This window comes from Panthera tigris, chromosome E1 (genome assembly GCF_018350195.1).
Source record: "Panthera tigris isolate Pti1 chromosome E1, P.tigris_Pti1_mat1.1, whole genome shotgun sequence".
NCBI classification, from domain to species: Eukaryota; Metazoa; Chordata; class Mammalia; order Carnivora; family Felidae; genus Panthera; species Panthera tigris.
In genome coordinates, this window is record NC_056673.1 from 38,407,306 (window position 1) to 38,431,557 (window position 24,252).

Consider the following 24,252-nt stretch of genomic DNA (forward strand, 5'->3'; position numbering starts at 1 on the left):
GCGCACCCCAGGCCTGCGCGCCGAGGGAGAAAGTGAAGCTGGGAGTTGCCACTCCCAGGGACTCGCTGGAATGCGGTGGAGGGGGTGGGGGGGCGAGCCGTGAGCACGCTCGCTCCCAATCACGGGAGGAGGAGGAGGTGGAGGAGGAGGGCTGCCTTGAGGAAGTACAAGAATGAAGTTGTGGAGCTGAAGAGTCCCCTGCGTCGTGCCCCGAGAGCCGAGCAGAGCTCCCAGGCAGCCGCCCGGCCCTTCGCAGCCCGGTCCAGCCCGAGCCATGGGGCCGGAGCCGCAGTGAGCACCATGGAGCTGGCGGCCTGGTGCCGCTGGGGGCTCCTCCTCGCCCTCCTGCCCTCCGGAGCCACGGGCACCCAAGGTAGGTCTGGTGTGGGGAGGGCACGAAGCAGCGACGCGACCCTGCAGCCTGGGACCCCCGCCGAAGGTCCCCGGGCTGGCGGGGGCAGAGGGGGGGGCCACACGAACTTCCCGGTCCGAAGTTTCGGACGGTGTCGGCGCTCCAGAGCAGCCGGCCTCGCCGGGGAGGGGGCAAAGGAAGGTGGGGCAGGGGGGCGATGACGCCCAAGCCGTTCTAGATGTCCCAGGCAAGAGACTGGCGCTTTCCAGACTCGGCGACGGCAATGGGAACTTGTCAAAAAAGTTCTCTGAAATTGTTCGGAAAGTTTGCCATCAAAGGGTGTACTGCATGGTGTGTGTGTGTGTGTGTGTGTGTGTGTGTGTGTGTGTGTTTGTGTGTTCCCCTTTCTTGAGCCCCTTCAAGCTTTCTCAAAGACTTTCCAGTTGGCAGCCTCCGCCTCCAGACTGGACTGAGCTGGATTCCTCGGGGGTCCCTTCTGTTGCCCCTCCCCCTGTCCCATCTCCCCACCCCCCTCTCCCCGCAGCGATTGGGTTTAGTTCCTCCAGCTTCAGGCAGGATCGCGGTGTGGAGGGGGATGGTGGGGAAAGTAACCTGTCCGGCCAGAGCCGGGCTGGAGAGGGTGGCCGGTCGGACTGCCGAGTTGCCTCATGCTGGAGTCTGGGGTGGGGGGAGGGGGAGACGTTTGTTTTGAGCAAGTTTCTTCAGGGCCAGCCCGGGGACTGTGTGCTTTGTGACTTCTGGAGAGCACGGGCCACCGAGGGGCGGTGGTAGGTTTCCTGGTCTGGGGCATAGAGTGGGAGATTTCCCAGCGGGGGATTCCTGGGCAGTCCTGCGGGGTGGGTGGGGGGGCGGGAAGGAAAGGTAAAGACAGAGGGCCAGATGTGGGTTTGCAGAGGGCTGGGTTGTCCTGCCTTTTCCTTCATGCTGTGTGTGGGGAGGCATGGTGGTGGGGGTAGTGCCGGTTCTGCCCCATTGGCCCATCTAGGCACTAACAATTAAAGCCACCGTGTGCTGGAGATACACTTTGAGCTAGGCACGGTGCGCGGTGGTTTGCATGCACGCCCTCTAAATCCTCAGACCAACCCCACAAGAGAAATCCTACTAGTATCCTACTAGTATTCCCATTTCCAGGTAAACACCTGGGCTAACCAGGTAAACATCGCATCAAGGAAGTAGTGGGTCCAAGATGGGACCCCCAGACGGTGCGACCCCCAGCCACACATTCGAAATCACTGTATTAATCCACCTTGAACAATGGGCGACACTGCTGCTGGCATCACTGTGCTGTAGGGAAGACAAAATGGGAGTGTTCTGGGGAGTAGTGGGTGGTCTCCATCGGTCAGGGAGTCTGGAGAAGGGGTGGGGGTCATCCCGTCTGTGTGTTGCCCGAGGGCCTCTCTGTCAGAGCGTTGCAGTATTCTCTGAGGGGCGTCTATGCTAGGGTGTTCCTGCGTTGTGTGGTCTGTGTTTGCGTGTCTGGGCTTTGTGTTGCCAAACAGCAGTCTCCCTGCTGGCTTAGGGACTTGGCTGAACTCTGCCCTCTCAAGGAACTCCCTCAAGGTGCTGGGTCAGATCTGCTGTAAACAGCGGGAGGTGGCCCCACGCCTTCTCTCTGACAAAGGAGGTTCCACTTTCCTGGGAGCCCATACGTCTCCCTGTTTCCCAGGCGGGCGTCTGTCTGCAGCCCTGACCTTCTGCTGCGATGGGTGAGGCCAGGCTGCGCTGTCAGGCCGAGCTGCTGCCCCCCTCAGCTGGGCCTGTAAGTTGAGCAGGTGGGGGTGGCCTGGGTTGCTGCGGTGCTGGGATAGTGCTGGGATACGGAGGGGTCAGTTCTCTCAGCGATGACTGGGGCCTCCTCAGGCCTATCTCACCCCTCGATCTGCACTGCTGGGTGCAAAGACAGATGTTGGGTGTGTCGGGCAGAGAATGGTTGCAATGGCAGGGCACCGCCCGGCTGCCTCTAGCACCCCCATTATATCCCAGGGCTGAGGGCTAGGGCAGGAATTTGGGGGAAAGGGGAGACAGGGAGGATCCAGAGGGTCAGGATTTTGCTAGGATCCATTCTTAGAGGTCAAACTTTTGTCAAGTGTAGCAAACACATCCTTATCTTGCAGAGGTCCTATTTTAATTCCCAAGCGATTCTTCTAATAACCTCCTTCCTTTTTACCTTACTTGAGGAAAGTAACTTCATTCTAATACTCAAGGGGGAAAAAAGCAACAAATGAAACGATAGGATGAAGTGTGAAAAGGGAAAATACATCTCATTCCAAATACAAAGTCATCTTTCATTTTCTCTTGGTTTGGAATTACCCACACTCCAGCTATATGAACTTCCCTTGCCTGAACTTTTGAAAAGCTTTCTTTATTTACTTTATTTTTTAAATTTACATCTAAGTTAGCATATGGTGCAACAATGATTTCAAGAGTAGATTCCTTAATGCCCTTACCCATTTAGCCCATCTTCCCTCCCACACCTTGCCTGAACTTTTGAAAAATGTCCAGTGTGCTTCCTGTGTGCCAGGTTCTTTTCCATCGACGGTTTCATTTCATCTCTGCAACAATCCAAGGAAGTGGGTACACACAGTTCAAAGAAGTGAAGTGATTTATCCAAGGCTTCCTAGTGACCCAAATATGTCTAGTAGACCCAATAATAATGTCTAATGAGGAGGCATTAAGAGTTGGTCAAAGTCATATCCTATTCAACAGGAATGGGGTGAGCAAAGCCTCAGGGGCAGCCAGGTGTCCAGACTGGGGTAGAGGTGCTACTCTGTTATTCGGGTAAGTGAGTTCCCTTATCTAGCCTATAGAAAGTGGAGTGAGCTGGGGCCCACTGAGGTCCTCTCCCTCCCTGTCCAGCCCATGCCTGCCTTTCTCTTGGGCCCTCCAAGCATGGCAAGGGACTGAGGGCAGGGACAGGGTGGAAGTCAGGGGGCCCTGCAGGGTTGGAATGGGGGAGACGGCTGGAATGGAAGAAGAGGAACCAGTATGGAGGAACCATCAGTGGGGGGCTAGAGTAAGGCCCCAGTAGTTGTGCCTGCCCCTGGGAGCTGAAATGATCTGGAAAGAGATCCCCCTCTCTGCCTCTGCCTGTGGGAAGCCCTTATGGGGTGACATCTCCATCTCTTGCTAGGCTACCTTTCCTTCTCACCCTTGGGAAGACAGCCCGTGTAGGGCGACGGGTGTGTGCTCTCTAGGAGTGGGAGAATTATTATAGCCAATGTTTGTGTTGCCTCAGTTCTATTTACAAAGCCTTTTCATGTTTACAGGCTGCTTTTTTGATTCATTATCTCATTTAACTCTCATTTAACTTCTCTGCAGAAAGTAAGAGTTGTTAGTGTTTTATTATCCCATCCTCACAGCCAAGTTCAGGTCACTAAATAGTCATTGAGTGCCTACGAAGTCACAGGCACTGCTGGGCATAGAGATGAATCTGATATGGCCTCTGCCCCCAGAGGTCCTTTGACTTGCTCAAGGTCACACATGAGCAGGCCAGTTAGGGTTCTGGTTTAATGATCCTGAGCCCAGGCCCTGGTCTGATATGGGACCTGATACACCAGGTATGTATGGTGGGTGAGTTCTGAGCATCACTAGAATGAGCTCTTAACTTGTAGGTCTGGGGGAGTTGAGTTTTAGGGATGCAGGTAGTGTTCATGGAAACCAAAGGAAGTATCCCTTGCTGGTGAGCAAGAGAAGCAGCTGGGGCTGAAGTGTGGCAGGGAGGGCAGAACCTTCTGGAGAGCACCCCCCAGAGCTGGGACCAAACCCTGACCACTGAAGTCCAGCCAGAGGGATATGAAGGACTCTGAATAGCCTTTCAGCAGAGGGATGAACACCAGGACCTCAACTACTACCTTGTGGTTTGCAAGTTCTTGATTGGATTTCATCCATCCATCCATCCATCCATCCATCCAACTCTTATCTGGTGTTGGGCTGGTCCTGCCTCATAGTGACTGCGTCAGAGAGCTGGAGAGGTTGGGGCTTCTGAGGGTCAGGTGTCCTGAAGACACAGAGCTCTCCTGTGTAGAACAGGACTTCTCACACCCTACCCCCTGAAAATCAAGGGGGCTGAGTGGATATGGGGACTGTGGTGAGGACTGGGGAGGAGTCTGGTGAGCAGATGGGGGAGGGGGTGGGAGGTGCTGAGCTCCATGGTGAAGGGGACAGAGGTGGAAGTAGGGGAGGTGTCAAGAGGCCCTTCTTGGCTTCATGTCAGCTTGGTGGGGAAATTTGCCCGCAAGCCTCCAGCTCTCTGGGAGAGCAGGTCTCAGTACCTGACTTCACTACCCGCTGCAAACGCTTAAAGAATCTTAGACTCAAATCAGCCACAAACTCACTAGTGGGGTGGGGCTACCACTCTTTCTGGCCCTCAGCTCAGCCCAGCCCCCCTGCCCTGCCCAGAGTCTGTGATGTTTATCAGTGGTATCAGTAGAGTTGGTATGTATTTCCCTTTGCACCTGATGTGGGGTGAATTTGTATATGTCCAGTTAAGAACGTAGGATCTAAAGTCAGACAGACTCCAGTTCAAATCCTGCCTCTATCGCTCATAAGCTTTATTAAGATCTTGGGAGACGAACCCCTGTCGGCCTCAGTTTTCTTCTTTGCAAGAGAGAAGTTGCTGTCCCAGCCTCGGGAGGACATAATGAGGCTCCACCCAGAGTGCCTGACAGTACACAGTAGGTGCTCAGCTAACGTGGCTGCCCTTGGTGTTCCCATTGTTGTTGTTTTCCTATTGCCTGGCTGCCACAGCTGGTGTCCTTTAGAGGCGGCAGAGGGCCACAGCCGGTGGAGACAGCCTCTGCTCCAGCTCTGCTTGTCCCTGTCCCGGGTTTGGGCCAGAGCTTTGGGGTCTGGGCCTAAAGACAGCTGTGCCTACAAAGCAGCTGAGGCTGCTGAGGCCACAGGAGGTCCTGGCAGCGGGCGTTATTTTGGGCCTGGCCTGCCACCCCCAGCTCCTGTTTCTCTTGGGAGTCTGGGGGGAGGGACCCTTGAGTTCTATTTCTGGGCCCTCCCCTTCCTCCCTCTTTGCTTCCTTCCCTATCTGTCCAAAGGGGTGGGAACAGAGACCACTCTGGCTTTTACCGGGAGGCTGTCAGCTCATGGCCATTGGCCTCAGCATGAACCCGAGGCACTGGCCCTACCAGCCTTTCCCCAGCTTTCTGGAGGCAGGGGATCTCTCTTATCCCCCAGGATTTGACTTCAGGCTCCAAGTTGCTGGGAGAGCAGGAATCCTGGTGTCAGACCTTGAAGTCAGCCACTGCTGTCCCCCTGAATCTGCACACAGTCCGTGGGAGGTGCAGTGGCAACCAACAGGAAATCCAAGCAGCTCAGGCACCTGTGGGCCTGTGTATCTGGGGGTGCCCTCCACCCACCTCCCCCCGGCGCACCCTCCTGAGCAAGACGCGCCAGGTGATTCATCTCCTCACCAGAGCAGAAAAACGGGTTCAACTGGGCACTTTAATCTCCCCCCTACTGGCAGGCATGGTGCCAGCTGTTGTCCAGAGCACCCCCTCACCAGGAGTAGTTTACCCCTTCTGTATCCCTGGGCTTTGTAGGTACTTCCGGTCTCAGGGACACGCTGCTGGGGTCCAGGTGGGCCGGGGAGGCAATTCATCTTGATGCCCCTTGGCTGAGGGTTGGCCCTGGGAAGAAGGTACACAGGGCTGACGTAGTGCCCTTGTGGCAGGAGTTTCGTGGCATAGATTCTGCCAGCTGGTTCTGGAGTCTTGCCCTGAGGAGGTGGCAAGGGTGAAGTGCCAGCATAGGAGCCGTCAGAGTAGGGCATCGCTCTGGCCCAAGATCTGCAGCCTGGGTCCGGATGCCCGTTGTTGGGGTCTGATGCTCCTTTTTTTTCTGCCTGGGGGAATTCCAGAGGTCCCTGCACTGACCAGGCCCCTAGTGGTCCCCATGCCCCAGCTATGACTCTAGCTGACCCTCCTTCCTTCCTTTCTGGGTGGCATTGTGGGGGTGGACATCCCTTGCCAAGAGGCTGGCATGTGGGTGGTATTGGAATGGGGTGGGGAGAATGCCCTGAGTTTGTTTGCTTGGGATAGGGGCAGGGGGTATCCAGAAGCTTCATGATTCATCATGGCCTCTCTTGGGGGATTTTTACCCCTTGGCCACGAGTGGTGCCTTGGGGACAAAGGGAGGCTTTCTTTGCCAGCCACCACCCCGGATCAGGCGGGCAAACTCCCCAGGGCTGGCACAATGGGGGCCCCTCTGGATACTCAGGATGGGCCGAGTTAGAAGGAGCGTTTCCTCTGATTTCCCTCCTCTTCCCAAACTTGCGGACTTTCTTTTGCTGTTGTGCCTTCTGCAGGTGCGTGGGACATGGGAAGCGGGGTCCTTCACTTGTGCTTTCTCGCCGTCCGAGATGGCATGACCCTGCGGAGTGAGTGTGGAGGAGGTGCCAGGCTGGAGAAGCTGACGGGGCAGCGGCCTCTGACCCATCTCCTCTCTCCTCCCAGTGTGCACCGGCACAGACATGAAGCTGCGGCTCCCAGCCAGTCCCGAGACCCACCTGGACATGCTCCGCCACCTCTACCAGGGCTGTCAAGTGGTACAGGGTAACCTGGAGCTCACCTACCTGCATGCCAATGCCAGCCTCTCCTTCCTGCAGGTGAGGCCCATGGGGGACCCAGCCAGGTCCTGCCTCCAGCTGAGCTGAGCCCTATGCTTATAAATGGGTGGTAGAAGAAGGGACCCTATAGTTCTTCTCTTGTTGCGGCTCCTCAACTGGGAAGTCCTTTCTGATGCCCGCGCCCTATCTGTTCTACTGCAAGGCCAGTTGACTCCCTCTCAGTCATGTGGCTGGCCCTGGACATCCCAGGGTAGAATGCATGTGTGCCTCTGCTAAATTTTTGGCTCCCTTGCCAGCAATCGCCTCCCCCTGTCCATCTGCCCCGGCCGCTGTCCCTGTCCTGCCTGGCGTGGTGAAAGGGCTGCTGGGAGGTTGTGGGTTCTAGGTCCAGTTCTACCGACAAGCCACGTGAATATGGTCTCGGCCCCTGGCTTCTCTGTCTGTGTTTTGGAAGCAGGGAGCATGCTTTGACTCCCCTCTGGGAAAACCAAATGGAAAATGTATGTGAAAGGGTCACGAGCAGGGGAGAGAGTGGGAACCAGCCTGCTGGGTTGTGTCCACAGTGCCCTGGAGTGGGGCCACGTGTGTGAGGCTTGGTCAAATCACAGACGTCATGTCATCTAGGTGTTTCCTTTTATGGATGAGGGAACTGAGATGCAGAGAGGGTGTGGCGCTTGCTCATAGTTCATACAGTGCTCCCCCCACCATTTATCTGTCTTGATCATACACGACTCTGGTTTGGGGAGGTGGGGAGTGGCCTTGATCTCTACTTTATGCGTGACAGAGCTGGACTTCTCAGCGGATGGGGGCTTTGCACTTGGTGACTTAGAGGAGGCCTGGGGCGGGGGGGTGGTTGTGTTCCAGGGCCTGGGCCTGCTTCAGCCCCACCTGGTCCTGTTCTCTCCCAGGATATTCAGGAGGTGCAAGGCTATGTGCTCATTGCCCACAACCAAGTGAGACAGGTCCCACTGCAGAGGCTACGAATCGTGCGAGGCACCCAGCTCTTTGAGGACAACTACGCCCTGGCCGTGCTGGACAACGGAGACCCACTGGACAGTGGCACCCCTGCTACAGGGGCTGCCCTAGGAGGGCTGCGGGAGCTGCAGCTCCGAAGCCTCACAGGTGATCATCATTATCATTGAAACCTTCTCCTTGTTATCGGGAGCTGATCAGGGCCACTGCTATGCGTGGGAAACTTTGTGTGAATTAGAACTGGCATCCCTTCTGGATGGATGCAGGTGGAGCTTGGGAAGGTGCCTTTGTGAAGATGAGAAGATCTCCCTTCTTCCCAGGAAGTCACAGCTTGCACGAGCCTGCACAGTTTGATAATTAGGATACAGGCTGGGGTTAGTCCACTTCTTGGCTGAGTACACATGTGCAGTGAACAACCTGCATAACTGTATGTGGCAGCCTTGGAGCTGACAGTATCCCAGACTCTGTGGCCAGTCACTTGGCATACACGATCCCATTTTGGTTGTGCTGTAATCTTGCAAGGGAAGCACCAGTGCTATTCTCATTTTACAGATGAAAAAACAGGTTTACAGAGGATAAGTGACTTGCTCAAGGTTACATAGCTATGACATTGCTAGTTAGTGGTGAGGCTGGTTTTCAGACTCCAGAGTCTCTTTTAACCAGTAAGCAGTGTGCACAGAGTATAGAGGTGGGAGGACAGGAGAGGGTGGCATGGACATCTGGACCCTGTCATGGACAACTCACTCCTCCCTGGATCTCAGGTTGTTCATGTGTGTGGGGCAGGGTGGGGGTGGGGTGGGGTTCTGGTACGGCTAGAAGATGCTGAAGGTGTCTTCTCTAATCCCTGGGGAAACGGGTGTGTTTAAGAGGCCTGCTCCCCTCTAAAGAGGTCAGGAGAGTCCCATGGGAGGGCAGAAAGTGACAGACAGGAAAGGAAAGTGCTGATTATTGCCTGCCTCACAGAGATCCTGAAGGGAGGGGTCCTCATTCAGCGGAACCCGCAGCTCTGCCACCAGGACACGATTCTGTGGAAGGACATCTTCCACAAGAACAACCAGCTGGCCCTCATGCTGATAGACACCAACCGCTCTCGGGCCTGTAAGCCATGCTTCTCCCTGCCTGTAGCTTCCTCTCTTTCCCAGGCAACCCAGCGATCCCCAAACTCCCCGCTCACTCACACCCCCTCCACTCCCCACCCCTGTACTAACACTACCCATTCCCTCTTTCTGTCCCATTTCCCTCCTGCCATTTCTCTGTGTCTCTTCATCTCCGTGGTCCTCTGTCCTGCCTCCCTCTGCTTCTAGATCGTGCCTCTGTTTTCTGAGTCTTCTTTTCCTGCCGACTCTCCCTCACTGCATTCTGCCTCCTGGTCTCTGTCTATTTCTCTCCCCAGGCCAACCCTGTTCTCCAGCTTGTAAAGACTCCCACTGCTGGGGAGCAAGTTCCGGGGACTGTCAGAGCTGTGAGTGCCAGAATCTGGCGGGGGGAGGGCAGGGGGCCGGGCTGGGAGGGTTACCAGACCTCGGTGTCTTCCCAGGGGGTGGGGCAGGAAGTCATCACAGAAAGTGATGCAGGTGAGGGTCTGGTGCCTGGGCTACTGCCCAGCCCTCATCCTGCCCTTTGTCTCACAGTGACTCGAACTGTCTGTGCTGGTGGCTGTGCCCGCTGCAAGGGCCCGCAGCCCACCGACTGCTGCCACGAGCAGTGTGCTGCTGGCTGCACGGGCCCCAAGCATTCTGACTGCCTGGTATGTGCCCACGGGACCCCGGGGTGCAAGGGGAGGGGCACCCTGCCTGCTCCTGCCCTGTTGCCCATTGCACGCCAGGGAAAAACAGCCCAGTGACCACCAGCTGCCTGTCTCCACCCCCGCCACCCCCACCCCCCACCCCCCGCCTCCAGGCCTGCCTCCACTTCAACCACAGTGGCATCTGTGAGCTGCACTGCCCAGCCCTGGTCACCTACAACACGGACACCTTCGAATCCATGCCCAACCCTGAGGGCCGTTATACCTTCGGTGCCAGCTGTGTGACTGCCTGTCCCTGTGAGTGCCAGGGACAAATGTCGTTTTAGTAATTTTGCTGGGAGGGGGATTGGTTTAAGTAAATGGGAGCATATGGTGAGTATCGTCTGACCCTCGCTCTGGCGAGCTGGTCACGGCATTTTGTGTCGAGCTGCCGCGGTCTTGCAACAGCTAAGAGCAGGTGGAGCAGAGTAGGAGCTAAGAGCCCAGGCTCAGGAGCCAGGCTGCCTGGGTTCGAAACCGGGCTCTACCATTTTCTAGTCATGTGACCTGCTTCCTGTACCTGTTTTCTCATTTGAGGATGGGGGCAACATAGCCCCAACCTCATAAGGTGGTTATAAGATTTGGATGAGTTAACTTTTGTAAAGCTCTTAGGGGCGCCTGGGTGACTCAGTCGGTTAAGCGTCCGACTCTTGATTTTGGCTCAGGTCATGATCTCACAGCTGATGAGTTCAAACCCTGAGTCGAGCTCTGTGCTGACAGCATGAATCCTGCTTGGGATTCTCTGTCACTCCCTCTCTCTCTGCCCCTCTCCTGCTCAAGCTCTCTCTCCCAAAAATAAATAAATAAGCCTTAAAAAAATATATTGGTAAAGCTCTTAGAATAGTGCCTGGCACATACTAAGCACTCCTAAATGCTAATTTTTATTGTATAGCCTAGATTGATCAGAGTTTTATTTAACAGTTCCTGTATTTATCGATGTGCATTGGAGGACTGACCTCAGACCTGGGGCTGTCTTTCTTCGTGTCATGAGAGGCAGGAGTGGGCTCTCAGCTCCTGGTTGTATCCTCCCCGTGGTGGGTTAGAGTACAAAATGTAGAGCCAGACTTTTTGTGTCCAGTCCTGGCTTCTCCACTTGATAGCACATGACCTTGAGTAACTTACGTAAAACTACGATGATTGCCTCTTGGCAAAATGGGAATCTAACAGTGCCCGTCACGTAGGGTTGTGAGGAGTACATGACTGTTGAGTGTGCAGACACGCAGTAAGGGGATTTCAGTATTGGTTGATATTCTTACTGCACTATGTGGGCATGGTGGGGCGTGAAGGGCCAGGGCAGATGGACACACAGTCCCCATCTCCTCAGACAACTACCTGTCTACGGACGTGGGATCCTGCACCCTGGTCTGTCCCCTGAACAACCAAGAGGTGACAGCTGAGGATGGAACACAGCGGTGTGAGAAATGCAGCAAGCCCTGTGCCCGAGGTAACTGCTGGCCACCCCCGGAGCCAGGCTACAGTTCCTGCCCCTCTGCACACCCAGCTTGGCCCACAGTCCCATTCTTCTTCAGACCCTCCTGGGACCCAGTCCTTTTCTTCCAATGTCTCTGTCCTGGCCCTCCCTGGATCAGTCTGACACGTTCCCCTGTATTTCCTGTCTGTGCAAGGGGGGCACGTGGCCCCAGGGGGGGACTGTGGACAGGACCCCCGAATTTGAGTTCCTGGTGCTCCATGTGGGGGCCGAGACGGCCCCTTCACCACCTGCCCCTCCCCACAGTGTGCTACGGCCTAGGCATGGAGCACCTGCGGGAGGCGAGGGCAGTCACCAGTGCCAACATCCAAGAATTTGTCGGCTGCAAGAAGATCTTTGGGAGCCTGGCGTTTCTGCCAGAGAGCTTTGAGGGGTAAGGATACGCGAACTTAAGGGTGGGCACAGCGGCCTGAGCAGCATCAGGGCAGTCAATGAATCCTGAGGACCCAGAAGTGGCAGTATCTCTGGGGGATGGTGGGAGACAGAGGTGGGAGGCCAGAAATGCAAAAGAGGCAGGACGGGCGGGGGGACCAGAGGGTGTGGGGACGTGGTGGTGGGTTGTTTGCATAAATGACATGCTATCCACAAATATGCACTTGTGTGGAGGCCAAGCCATCCAGAGAAAGCAAAATTCTCCTTGAGTTTGCAGTGGCTTTATTCATAATGGCCCCCAGCTGGAGATAAGGCAAATGTATACCAATAGGTGAATGAATAAATAAATGGTGCCTTATCTATACAATGGAATTCTCAGCAATAAAAAGAAACAAACGACTCACTGATCTATACAACAACATTGATGAGCCTCAAAAACATGTTCAGGGGCACCTGTGTGGCTCAGGTGGTTAAGTGTCCGACTCTTGATCTCAGCTAAGGTCTTGATCTCAGGGTTTGAGCCCCGATGTTGGGCTTCACGCTGGGCATGGAACCTATTTAAAAAAACAAAAACAAAACCCATTATGGTCAGCAAAATAAGTCAAACAAGAGAGAGTCCACACTGTGCTATTCTCTTTACGTGAACCTCTAGAATAGGCAAAACCGCTCTGTGGTGGTAGAAATCAGAACAGTGGTTGCCCCAGGATGGGTGGACCAAGAGGGGACACAATGGAAGTTTCTGGGGGCAATGACAATGTTCTGTGTATCAGCTGGGGTAGTGGATACATGAGTGAATGCATTTGTCAAAACTCCTCAAACTGTACATCAGAACTCTCTGCATTTTATTGGATGTGAATTATACTTCAATAAAAATATGTATTTAAAAAGAGGACGTTCCTTTCAACACTTCCCGCAACTCTGTTCCCCTTTCCAGAGGAATCCACTGCTAATAGTTTGTGTGGGTTCTCCTAGACCATTTGTACATACTTAGACACACACAGAGAAACATAGTTTTAGTAATTTTATTGAGAAGGTTGACTTAAAATGGGAGCTTGTCATGAATATTGTCTGCCCCTCGCCCTGGAGAGCTGGTCAAGGCACTTCGTGTCGAGCTGCCGCGGTCTTTCAACAGCTAAGAGCAGGTGGAGCAGAGTAGGAGCTAAGAGCCCAGGCTCAGGAGCCAGGCTGCCTGGGTTCGAAACCGGGCTCTACCATTTTCTAGTCATGTGACCTGCTTACCGTACCTTAATTTTCTCATCTGTAAAATGGGGGCAAAAATAGCCCCAACCTCATAAGGTGGTTATAATGTTTGAATGAGTTAATATTCATATGCTCATAAAACAGTGCCTGGCCGATACTAAGTGCTCTTTTTTCTTTTTTTTTTTTTTTTAAGTGCTGTCAAATGTTAGTTTTCATCTATAGTCAGGATAGACAGGGATTATATTTAACAACTCCTCTATTTACTGATGGGTCTTTTGGTCGTTTTTAATTTTGCTCTTACAAACAGTTCTGCCCTGTACATGTCTCTGGGAACAGGAGCCAATGTCTCTCTAGGCCACATTCCTAGAAGTAGGATTTCTAGATCAAAGGATATAAATACTGTTTTGACAGACCCTGCCAAACTAGGGCTTGGGCTTTGAAACTCAGGATGAAAACAGCCGGGCTTGATGGGCAAAGGGTTTAAATGAAGTCATTAATGGAGGGCAGTGGGGGAGGGTGGCCGGGTCAGCTCTGGGGGTCATGTCCACCTACTTCCTGGCCCTGCTGACTCCTCTCCTAATCCTTCTAGGGACCCAGCCTCCAACACTGCCCCCCTGCAGCCTGAGCAGCTCAGAGTGTTTGAGGCTCTGGAGGAGATTACAGGTGGGCTTTGCTTCCCTGCATCCTGCTCTGATGGGGTCGGGGGTCCTCTTCCTGTCCCCACACCCCTAGCCTCACCCTGTGCCCGCAGGTTACCTGTACATCTCAGCGTGGCCAGACAGCTTGCCTAACCTCAGTGTCTTCCAGAACCTCAGAGTGATCCGGGGCCGAGTTCTGCATGAGTGAGCACCGGGGAAGGGAGGGGGGGGGTTCCTGAGGAGCTTCCCAGGGAGCCCATTGAGAAGCTCTGGGCATGGTGGGCACTCCTGTTCCCCAGGGACTCCAGCAGTAACATTTCCATGGGAGTTTTCAGAGTGTGCTGGGGACAGGAGGAGGTGAGGGCAGCTCTTGCCGACAGCCAAACACTCTTCCCACAGCGGTGCTTACTCGCTGACCCTTCAAGGGCTGGGCATCAGCTGGCTGGGGCTGCGTTCGCTGCGGGAGCTGGGCAGTGGGCTGGCCCTCATCCACCGCAACTCTCGCCTCTGCTTCGTACACACGGTGCCCTGGGACCAGCTCTTCCGGAACCCCCACCAGGCCCTGCTCCACAGCGCCAACCGGCCAGAGGACGAGTGCGGTAAGACAGGGAGCCCAGCGCCACACGCTCCCCGTCTGCCGGCACACAGGAGTGCCTGTGGGCCCCTAGCAGCAGCAATCTTGGACTTGTGCAGACTGCCCATCCCTGGTGCACCATTCTTGACACGGCTGTGGCTGGCTTGACTTCTTGGCATGGCTTCTGGCTGGGCCTGGCCACACTGCCTTGGCATCTGTGCCTTCCTTTTCCTCTCTGTCCCTGGAACCTCAGCTCTTTCTTTCCCCGCATTGCCCGGCACCTATTCCCACCCCGTCCAGCCCACAGCCTCCTCCCCTGGTTCATGTGGACCTGGAACCTTCCTTGAGTGTCTCCTCTAACCCCCTTCCTCTTCACTGCAGCGGGTGAGGGCCTGGCCTGCTACCCGCTGTGTGCCCACGGGCACTGCTGGGGTCCGGGACCCACCCAGTGTGTCAACTGCAGCCAGTTCCTTCGAGGCCAGGAGTGTGTGGAGGAATGCCGAGTGCTGCAGGGGTACGCGGGGCAGGGCAGGAGGGGCGGCCGGAGTGGGGCACGGGGGCTCCTTCCAGACCCCCTCCTCAGCCATCCCTTCTGTCAGGCTTCCCCGGGAGTATGTGAAGGATAGGTTCTGTCTGCCATGCCACCCAGAGTGTCAGCCCCAGAATGGCTCAGTGACCTGCTTGGGCTCGGTGAGTTGCTGGTGGGTTTGATCGAGGTGGGTGGAGGGAAGCAAGGGCAGGGGCGGGGTGGGGTGGCTGGGCACCTGGCCATGTCCAGTAGAATGTCCCAGGAGAGGGCTCGGAGCTCAGCCCTGGATGGCAGGAGGGTGTTAGGAGGCTGGAATGCTGGGGACTGCAAGTTGTGTAGTGGACCCCGTGACCCTTCAGACTATGCAAAGGTCCCGGGGAGGCCTGTGTCCTTGGCTGTGGCTGTGCCAAGGCGGTTAGACCTATGGGCTTAGGCATCAGACTCTCTGGATTCGGATCCAGGCCCTGCTTCCATCCTTGGTTCGCTCATTTATAAAGTGAATGTTGTACATTGGAATGTGGGAAGAATGAACTTAAAATAGGGTTTGGCACCGTGCCCAAGCGATTTGCTGTGTGTTAGTTAACTATTGTTACTTGCTGTTATATCTTAAGTAATACACTCCCCTGCTAGACTTCCAGTTCCTCATCTGAAGCCTCCTGCCTGAGGATTGAGCTTCGAGCAGGGGAGGGGGGAGCTGGGTGAAGAGCAGGGGTGGCAGACACGGCTGGTCTGGGCTGTTCCAGGAGCAAGGCGAAAGTGCTGTGGAGTGGCCATGGGAAGCACGAAGGGGACACAAGGGCATGTCCTGCTGCCCTGGAGGTGTTGTGCTAGCCCCCTTCCAATCCTTCTTCCCTTCCCAGGAAGCTGACCAGTGTGTGGCCTGTGCCCACTACAAGGACCCTCCTTTCTGTGTGGCTCGCTGCCCCAGTGGGGTGAAACCTGACCTCTCCTTCATGCCCATCTGGAAATTTGCAGATGAGGAGGGCACGTGCCAGCCATGCCCCATCAACTGCACCCACTCGTGAGTCTGGGGGCCTTCTCTACAGAAAGGAGGGCTTTGTCCCAGGAGACTTTCTGGGGCTCTTATTGTAAAAGGGGGATAACTCTGCCTTTGCTTACACTGCTTAGTTTTTGTTTTGTTTTGTTTTGTTTTTAATTATTAGTCCTTAGAGGCACCTGGGTGGCTCCATCAGTTAAGCATTAAGACTCAATCTCCACTCAGGTTGTGATCCCAGGGTTGTGGGATCAAGCCCTGCATTGGGCTCCATGCTGAGCATAGAGCCTGCTTGGGATTCTCTCTCTTTTCCTCTGCTCCTCTCCCCTACCCGCATGCTCTCTAAATTACAAAAAAAATTTAAATGAAAACATGAAATATAAATGAATGTCATTAACAGTTCTATACCCACTGTTAATAATTTGTAATATTTTTCCTCCAGGTCTTACCTGTGTACATGCTAACATATAATTATTATTATAACACGTGAAATATGTGTTTATATAATTATTCTTAGTTGTTTTTATCTGTGCACATTCTAACATATTATTATAACATATAAACTATAGTTAATATATATTATTATTCTCCAACTGTTTTTATGTGTGCACATTCTAACATATATTTCCTTATACTAAAATGGGATCACAGACCATACATATTGTTTGCAAATTGCCTTTTTCTCACTTAACAGAACCTTGCAATGTTTTTCCATCTCCTGACATGGTGATATACCCTATTTTATTATTTTTTTCATTCAGTTTCCTTTATTTACACATGAGACACATGGATACATCCTTATGATAAACACTTTCAGCAACAAAAAGTATAAACATTGCAAAGCAAATGTGCCCTTTCATTCCAGTCCCCTAGGGAAAACCATCAGATTCAGTCTGCTACGTGCAGCCTTCTAGGCTTTTCTCTACACATCTGCATACACACATATTACATTTATATTAGATTGAATCCTGTAAGATTGCTGTTTTTGTAGGTCAAAAATGGCCAAGAAATAGCAATTTCATATAGTTCATCTCATACATAGTCAGGTTTGGTTTTCGTGTATATGCATTAAAAAAAATTTTTTTTTAACGTTTATTATTGAGAGACAGGGAGACAGAGCATGAGCAGGGGAGGGGCAGAGAGAGGAGACACAGAATCTGAAGCAGGCTCCAGGCTCCGAGCTGTCAGCACAGAGCCCGACGCGGGGCTCAAACTCACAAACTGCAAGATCATGACCTGAGCTGAAGTCAGATGCTCAACTGACTGAGCCACCCAAGCACCCCACGTGTATATGCATTTTTTAATGCAAATGGGACTGTGTTCTACATATTGTTCTGAACTTTGCTTCTCCCCCCAACCCCTGACTTTATGTATCTTGGAGGTCCTTTCCGTGATGAATGCACATGGATCTACCTCCTCTTTTTTTTTTTTTTATTAAAAAAAATTTTTTTAGTGTTTATTTTTGAGAGAGAGAGAGAGAGAGGGAGAGAGTATCTGAAGTGGACTCTGCACTGACAGCAGAGAGCCTGACACGGAGCTCGAACTCACAAACCATGAGATCATAATCTGAGCCAAAGTCAGTCCCTTAGCCAACTGAGCCACCCAGGCTCCCCATACCTCCTCTTTTTTTTAACTACTCAATCTGCAGCCCGGATATAGTATTATTTAACCATGTCCTTGTTTGAGGGATAGTGATTTTTTTTCTTTTCGTTCTCCCCTTTTTCTCTCTCCCTTTTTCTTTTCCCTTTCTCTTTCTCCCTTTCTTTTTCTCTTTGCTTTTCTTTCTTTCTTTCCTGTTTATTGCACTTGAGCCCCATGTACAAGTTAGCATCTTATACATGACCCCTGGCATACAGGTGTTGGCATTTTCTTTTTTTAATTTTTTTAAATGTTTATTTATTTTTGAGACAGAGAGAGACAGAGCATGAACAGGGGAGGGGCAGAGAGAGAGGGAGACACAGAATCTGAAACAGGCTCCAGGCTCTGAGCCGTCAGCACAGAGCCCGACGCAGGGCGCGAACTCACGGACTGTGAGATCATGACCTGAGCCGAAGTCGGATGCTTAACCGACTGAGCCACCTAGGTGCCCCCAGGTGTTGGCATTTTCACAGTATATCCTGTGAGGTGGAGCTGCCGGGTCACGGACATTATCTAATAGGTATTGCCAAACTGTCCTCTGCAGAAGTTGGGCCAGTTTACTGCCCTGGCATTCTTTTACAGAGGAACGTAGCTGTGTTTTTGGACTTGATGCTTCTTTGGGTGCTCCCCAATTCCTACCTACCATAGACAGATAGAGGGGAGCAGGAAATTCAGGTTCAAGGCCAGAGAAGGAATCCCCTTGTGGGGTGGTAGGAAGGGTATTGGTGACTTTGAGCCCAGTTTCTGTCTTTGTCAAATGGGGATAATAACCCAGCCACACCCACCTTAGGGTGGTTGTGAGGCTGGAGTGAGACCAGGAGGTGTTTCCCAGCCTGGTTGATGGGACTCTCTCTCCTGCAGCTGTGCGGACCTGGACGAGAAGGGCTGCCCCGCCGAGCAGAGAGCCAGGTCAGCCTGATCCCCAGGACACACCCTATGCTGCTCCTCAATCCCCTATCAGCCCCTGGGTGGTCACTGCTGCAGGAAAGGGGCATCTCCTGACATGACACATGTCCCTTTCTAGCCCAGTCTTCCCCTGTTGATTCACCTTTCAATTTGCTTCAGCAAGTGGAAGGAGGACCTCCTCAGGATGCTTAGAGAGTGGGGAACAGGAAAAGATGGCAAAGACCCCCTAGTACCTCCCCACCCTCGAGTAGCTAGATACCTCATAAGGGGCACAGGCAACATTCAACTCACTGGGACAGAAGGCAGCTTGAGAAGGGAGTGCAGATGCCCTGGAGGAAAAGATGAAGTCTTAATGGGGTGGCAGGAGGCTTCAAGGAGGAGGTGGCATTTGAGCCAGGCCTTGAAACAGGGGCAGGTAGCTCACGTGCATTAGGGAGAAGCAACCAGGTGGCATTGTGGGGGAAGGGTCAGGAAAACCTAGGATGTGTTTGTTTGAAGGTTCTGGCATGGTGGGCCATTAAGTGAGCCCAGAGAAGGGAGTAAGGGGTGAAGTCTAGGTCATGTTAGGGCATAGGCCCACCCTCACTACCGGGCCACAGGGTTGGACTTGATTTCTGGGCAGTGGGCAAAGTCTTTCTTTGGGAAAGACTCTGTGGACAAAAACAGATTGGAGTATGTAAGCAATCATTTGTCCATGAAGCAAGCATTCACGAGAGGTCTGTGATGTGCCAGGCTTTAGCCAAGCAAGGGAGGAGGGCAAGGATGGTAATGATGTAGGGTCAACACCCAAGAGCTGCATCTATCCTAGGATGAGCTGAGTCTTAAACGATGATCCCATGGAGAAATGGTGGTCCAGACAGAAGTAATAGAATGTGCAAAGGCTGGGAGGTGTGGAAAATCATGACCTATGGGTGAAAAATTTGGCTGGAACATCAGAATCACTGGATGCACATTCCTGGGGCCCCACCTCATACCGCAATCAGAGTTGCTAGGAGTGGGGCTCTAGACTCATGCACATTAACCAGCTCCCTGGTGATTTTTGTCAGGAAGTTTGAGAATCCTGGGCTACAGCCATGGGCAGTCACATAGACATGTGGAGATGGGGGTAAAAAGGGCTCTGAATGTCCTGCAAGGAGGCTGGACTCTCCTGGAGGTAGGAGGGAGCCAAGGGAGATTTCTGAGTAGGAAAGAGAGGATGGGAGTCCGTGGGTCACCCTTCTGACTTCCCTTTCCAAAGGCCAGTTACCTGCATGCCCCTCCCTGGGGCTCCTTCATCTTTTCATGCCCCAGCCTGGTCCCCAGTCCCTAACCCTGGCTCCCGCCCCCAGCCCTGTGACGTCCATCATTGCTGCTGTGGTGGGCATTCTGCTGGTCGTGGTTGTGGGGCTGGTCCTTGGCATCCTAATCAAGCGAAGGCGGCAGAAGATCCGGAAGTACACGATGCGGAGGCTGCTGCAGGAGACGGAGGTGAGGCGGTCTGAGGGCCTCCCTGTTGGCTTGGGGTCTACAGCCCAGCCTCCTTCACTGACGCCCCACCCCCCTCGCCCCAGCTGGTGGAGCCCCTGACGCCTAGTGGAGCCATGCCCAACCAGGCTCAGATGCGAATCCTGAAAGAAACAGAGCTGAGGAAGGTGAAGGTGCTTGGATCCGGAGCTTTTGGCACTGTCTACAAGGTCAGGGGTGGGGCCAAAGTTCCTGGGTGGGCGGTCCCAGAGGATGCAGCGGGTGTGGCCAAGCGTTCTGTGGGGAAGACAGCCAAGAGCTGGGGTGGTGCTGTTTGGTTGGGCAGTTTGGTGGGAGGCTGGAACAAGGGGAAGGGGAGTGGAGAGCTGGGCTACATAGTGAGGCTGATGATATAGCAGGTTTGGCCCCAGAGTGGGGAGGGTATTCGGAGGCGACTGTAGGTGGGATCTGGGGTTCCCTTTTCCTGCTCACATCCTCCTCTCTCTGCCCAGGGCATCTGGATCCCTGATGGGGAAAATGTGAAAATCCCAGTGGCCATCAAAGTGTTGAGGGAAAATACATCTCCCAAAGCCAACAAAGAAATCTTGGACGTAAGCCCCTCCACTCACCCTAGCCAGGAGTACAGGAGGAACCTCCTAGCTGTATGTCTGGGCTCTGGGCTCTCTCTTCACTGAGGTTCGGGAGGCACTCTGTGATTCCCCAAGCCTTGACTCTCAACCTCCCGTGGGCCATGGTTCTGGTTTGTGCAGGATGGGGATGGATTGGGTGAAGGTCTCCCATCACGCCTCAACCCTCGAGGGGTATGTGGTGGTGGCAGGTTTGTGGTCTCCCACACCTTCTCAGGGTGCACTCTTGCCCCCCAGGAAGCGTATGTGATGGCTGGCGTGGGCTCCCCATATGTGTCTCGCCTTCTGGGCATCTGTCTGACATCCACCGTGCAGTTGGTGACACAGCTTATGCCTTATGGCTGCCTCTTAGACCATGTCCGAGAACACCGTGGGCGCCTAGGCTCCCAGGACCTGCTGAACTGGTGTGTGCAGATTGCCAAGGTATGCACTTAGGGGGCCTGAGCTCTGCAGGTGTCCTTGGGGGCAAGCCTCTGACTTCACACAGGGCTGGGATGGGGAGGTTTCCTGGGAGAATATGGCCAGAGCGGAGTCCATATGGACACATCTGATCCCAGGGGATGAGCTACTTGGAGGATGTTCGGCTCGTGCACAGGGACCTGGCTGCCCGGAACGTGCTGGTCAAGAGTCCCAACCACGTCAAGATTACAGATTTTGGGCTGGCTCGGCTGCTGGACATTGACGAGACAGAGTACCATGCCGATGGGGGCAAGGTTAGAGGAGGAAGTGGAGGGAGGCAAGGTGGAGTGGGTCTGGACCCTGGGAGAATTCTACGAACCGCCACCTCCCCACCACACCTAGTTTGAGGACTTCTTTGCTCTCTCAGGTGCCCATCAAGTGGATGGCGCTGGAGTCCATTCTCCGCCGGCGGTTCACCCATCAGAGTGACGTGTGGAGCTACGGTGTGTGGCAGGGAAGGTTGGGAGGAGGGGTGGACAAGGAGCCACGGGCCTGGGGGGCCATGTTGGTGGAAGGAGGAGAACAGGGATAGAAGAATTAATGGAGACACCTTAGCATGAATGTGGGAGGGAAGGAAGGGGCTGCCGGGGTCTGTGTACTTCCCTGGGACTAAGGAAAGACTGGCTATCTCCTGCCCCTTGGCATCGCACCCCTCCCTTCTTCCCATGGTGCCAGGCTCTTGGGCAGAGCCTCTGGGACTCGGTGCACTAAAGCTCCCTCTTGTCCCCCCACCTCTTAACCCTGTCTTTGCCCCAGGTGTGACTGTATGGGAACTGATGACTTTTGGGGCCAAACCTTATGATGGGATCCCAGCCCGGGAGATTCCTGACCTGCTGGAGAAGGGGGAACGGCTGCCCCAGCCCCCCATCTGCACCATTGATGTCTACATGATCATGGTCAAATGTGTGTGGCTGAGTTATGCCAGCTACTTGGAGGAGGGATGGAAAGTGCTGGGGGGGGGGTGGAGGGGGGCCTATAAGGGGCATGGGAGGAGGCCAAGAGTAGGTTGTATGTGGGCCCAGGGTTCCAAGTATGGTTGAAGGAGCCTCAGAAGGGTCTCGCTTCCCTTTTACAGTACCAGGCCAGAGGAACTCTAGAAGACCAACTAGGAAGAGACTTATATGCAAAATAAAAAGGGAAAACTAGTAGAGATTCTCAAAGGGTCTAACTCAGGATCTGAGTCTGATACCTCTTTTCTACCACCCGAGGACTTTGGACTGTAGTCACTGGGGTTGTCTAGACCAGACTGGAGAGGGGTTGGGGCCCGCGCACAGGCTGCAGCCAGAACTGAGATGCTGAGCTCCCTCCCGCCCCCAGGTTGGATGATAGACTCTGAATGTCGGCCACGTTTCCGGGAGTTGGTGGCTGAATTCTCCCGGATGGCCAGGGACCCCCAGCGCTTTGTGGTCATCCAGGTACTGGGCCTTTCTACCCCATCCCTGCCTATGTCTAAGAGCACTCTCCCACAGAGGGTGGGAAGGGAGAGGATCCCAGGCTTCCAAGCCCAGCTCCTGCCTCATTCCTTATACCTTTTGTCCGCCCTGAGCCTTTCTCGGAAGGCTGTGCACTGGGCTGGGGAGAGGCTGTCACCGTCTCCTTCGTCCCCAGAATGAGGACTTGGGCCCAGCCAGTCCCTTGGACAGCACTTTCTACCGTTCACTGCTGGAGGATGAGGACATGGGAGACCTGGTGGACGCTGAGGAGTACCTGGTACCCCAGCAGGGTTTCTTCTGCCCAGACCCTGCCCCAGGCGCCGGGGGCACAGCCCACCACAGACACCGCAGCTCATCCACCAGGGTCAGTGCCCTCGGTCACACTGTGGTGGGTGGGTGTAGTTACCTCCTCCGTGGACTAGGGTCCTTTTCTTCTATGTCCCCTCCCACCCCAACAGTCACCTCTCATGGAGACCCCATTATCCCTGACGACTCCTACTGCCTTCCAAGCCTTGACCCCTTCCTCTTCATGGTGACTATGTCAAATCCCAATGGTGTCCCAATTTATCCCCTGTGACCCTATCACCTCCCATGGAGTCTCTATCCCAGGTCCATGAATGACCCCATTGTAACTTTCTCTCATCTCCAGAGTGGCGGTGGTGAGCTGACACTGGGGCTGGAGCCCTCCGAGGAAGAGCCTCCCAAGTCTCCACTGGCACCCTCAGAAGGGGCTGGCTCTGATGTGTTTGATGGCGACCTGGGAATGGGGGCAGCCAAGGGGCTGCAGAGCCTTTCCCCACAGGACCCCAGCCCTCTACAGCGGTACAGTGAGGATCCTACCGTACCCCTACCCCCTGAGACTGATGGCTACGTTGCCCCCCTGACCTGCAGTCCCCAGCCTGGTATGGAATCCAGGCCCAAGATGAGAGATTGGGAGGGGAGGGGGGAGCTTGGGGTGCCCAGCCCAGGGCCCACAGTGGGGACACTGGTAGTAGCTGGGACAAATGGGTTTCTTCCTCTAACGAGCCCCCTCCTCGCCCTTTCAGAATACGTGAACCAGCCAGAGGTTTGGCCAAAGCCCCCATCGCCCTTAGAAGGCCCTCTGCCTCCTTCTCGACCTGCCGGTGCCACTCTGGAAAGGCCCAAGACTCTGTCCCCCAAGACTCTTTCCCCCGGCAAGAATGGGGTTGTCAAAGACGTTTTTGCCTTTGGGGGTGCTGTGGAGAACCCCGAGTACTTGGCACCCCGGGGCAGGGCTGCCCCTCAGCCCCACCCTCCTCCAGCCTTCAGCCCAGCCTTTGACAACCTCTATTACTGGGACCAGGACACATCTGAGCGGGGCTCTCCACCCAGCACCTTTGAAGGGACCCCTACAGCAGAGAACCCCGAATACCTGGGCCTGGATGTGCCAGTGTGAGCCAAAAGGCCAAATCTGCCGAGACCCTGCTGAACCCTCAGGGAGTGGGGAAAGCCTGACTTCTGGCCTTCATTGCGATGAAGCAGGGAATCCTGCCACGCTAGACACCCTCCTTCCTCCTCCAGTTCCCAGGTGGCCAAGAGGGGCCCAGCCTGGTTGGAAGAGGGGGCAGCACTGGGGAGCCTTGACTGACTTTGGAGCCCTGCCCCAGACAACTCTAGGGTCCCGTGGATGCCACAGCCAGTCTCCTCACCCGAGGGAACAGCCCAGCTTGGCTGTCCTGTTCCAGACCTTTGACACAGAAGGACTTAGGAAAGCTGGGCCTGGAAGAGGAGGAGGCTCCAGGGAGTGTCTAGGAATAAGAGCAACCCATTCAGAGACTGTCTCTGAGACCTAGCTCTGCGCCCAGGAACAAGGGAGCAGCAATGCCACCCAGATCCAGTCCTTGTACAGATCCAGTCCTTATGCTTTTTTTTGTTTTGTTTTGTTTTGTTTTTACCTTTTTTTTTTTTTAATGAAATAAGGACTCGGGGAGAGCGGGTATTGTGGAGAGGGGTGGGTCCCTGGAGTTGGGGGAAGGATGTCCTTTCTCCACACCCACTTTCTCCATTTGCAAATATATTTTGGAAAATAACTGGGCACCAGCCTATGTCTGGGGTGGCTCTGTGCCCACCCTAAGCTCACCTCCTTACACTCAAGTCATCTTTTCCTGGAGGGAGTGGCTAGAAATCTCGAGAAAGCTTGAATGAGGAGGCTCTTTTCCAGGTTCAAGAGCCCTTTGACAACCAGATCATTCTTGCTGAGAAAA

General features: G+C 54.2%; 1 protein-coding gene across 1 annotated transcript; it reads left to right on the forward strand.

The window, feature by feature from the left end:
• The first annotated feature begins 98 nt into the window (after positions 1-98).
• ERBB2 (erb-b2 receptor tyrosine kinase 2) lies at positions 99-24,078 on the forward strand. Its single transcript, XM_042966397.1, has 27 exons — positions 99-373; positions 6,838-6,989; positions 7,859-8,072; positions 8,886-9,020; positions 9,316-9,384; positions 9,554-9,669; positions 9,822-9,963; positions 11,030-11,149; positions 11,441-11,567; positions 13,356-13,429; positions 13,518-13,608; positions 13,804-14,003; positions 14,360-14,492; positions 14,578-14,668; positions 15,368-15,528; positions 18,001-18,048; positions 19,374-19,512; positions 19,596-19,718; positions 20,001-20,099; positions 20,373-20,558; positions 20,693-20,848; positions 20,962-21,037; positions 21,351-21,497; positions 21,912-22,009; positions 22,203-22,391; positions 22,677-22,929; positions 23,074-24,078. The coding sequence occupies exons 1-27, from the start codon at positions 301-303 to the stop codon at positions 23,442-23,444; spliced, it is 3,783 nt and encodes a 1,260-aa protein (XP_042822331.1). The 5' UTR covers positions 99-300; the 3' UTR covers positions 23,445-24,078.
• The last annotated feature ends 174 nt before the right edge of the window (positions 24,079-24,252 follow it).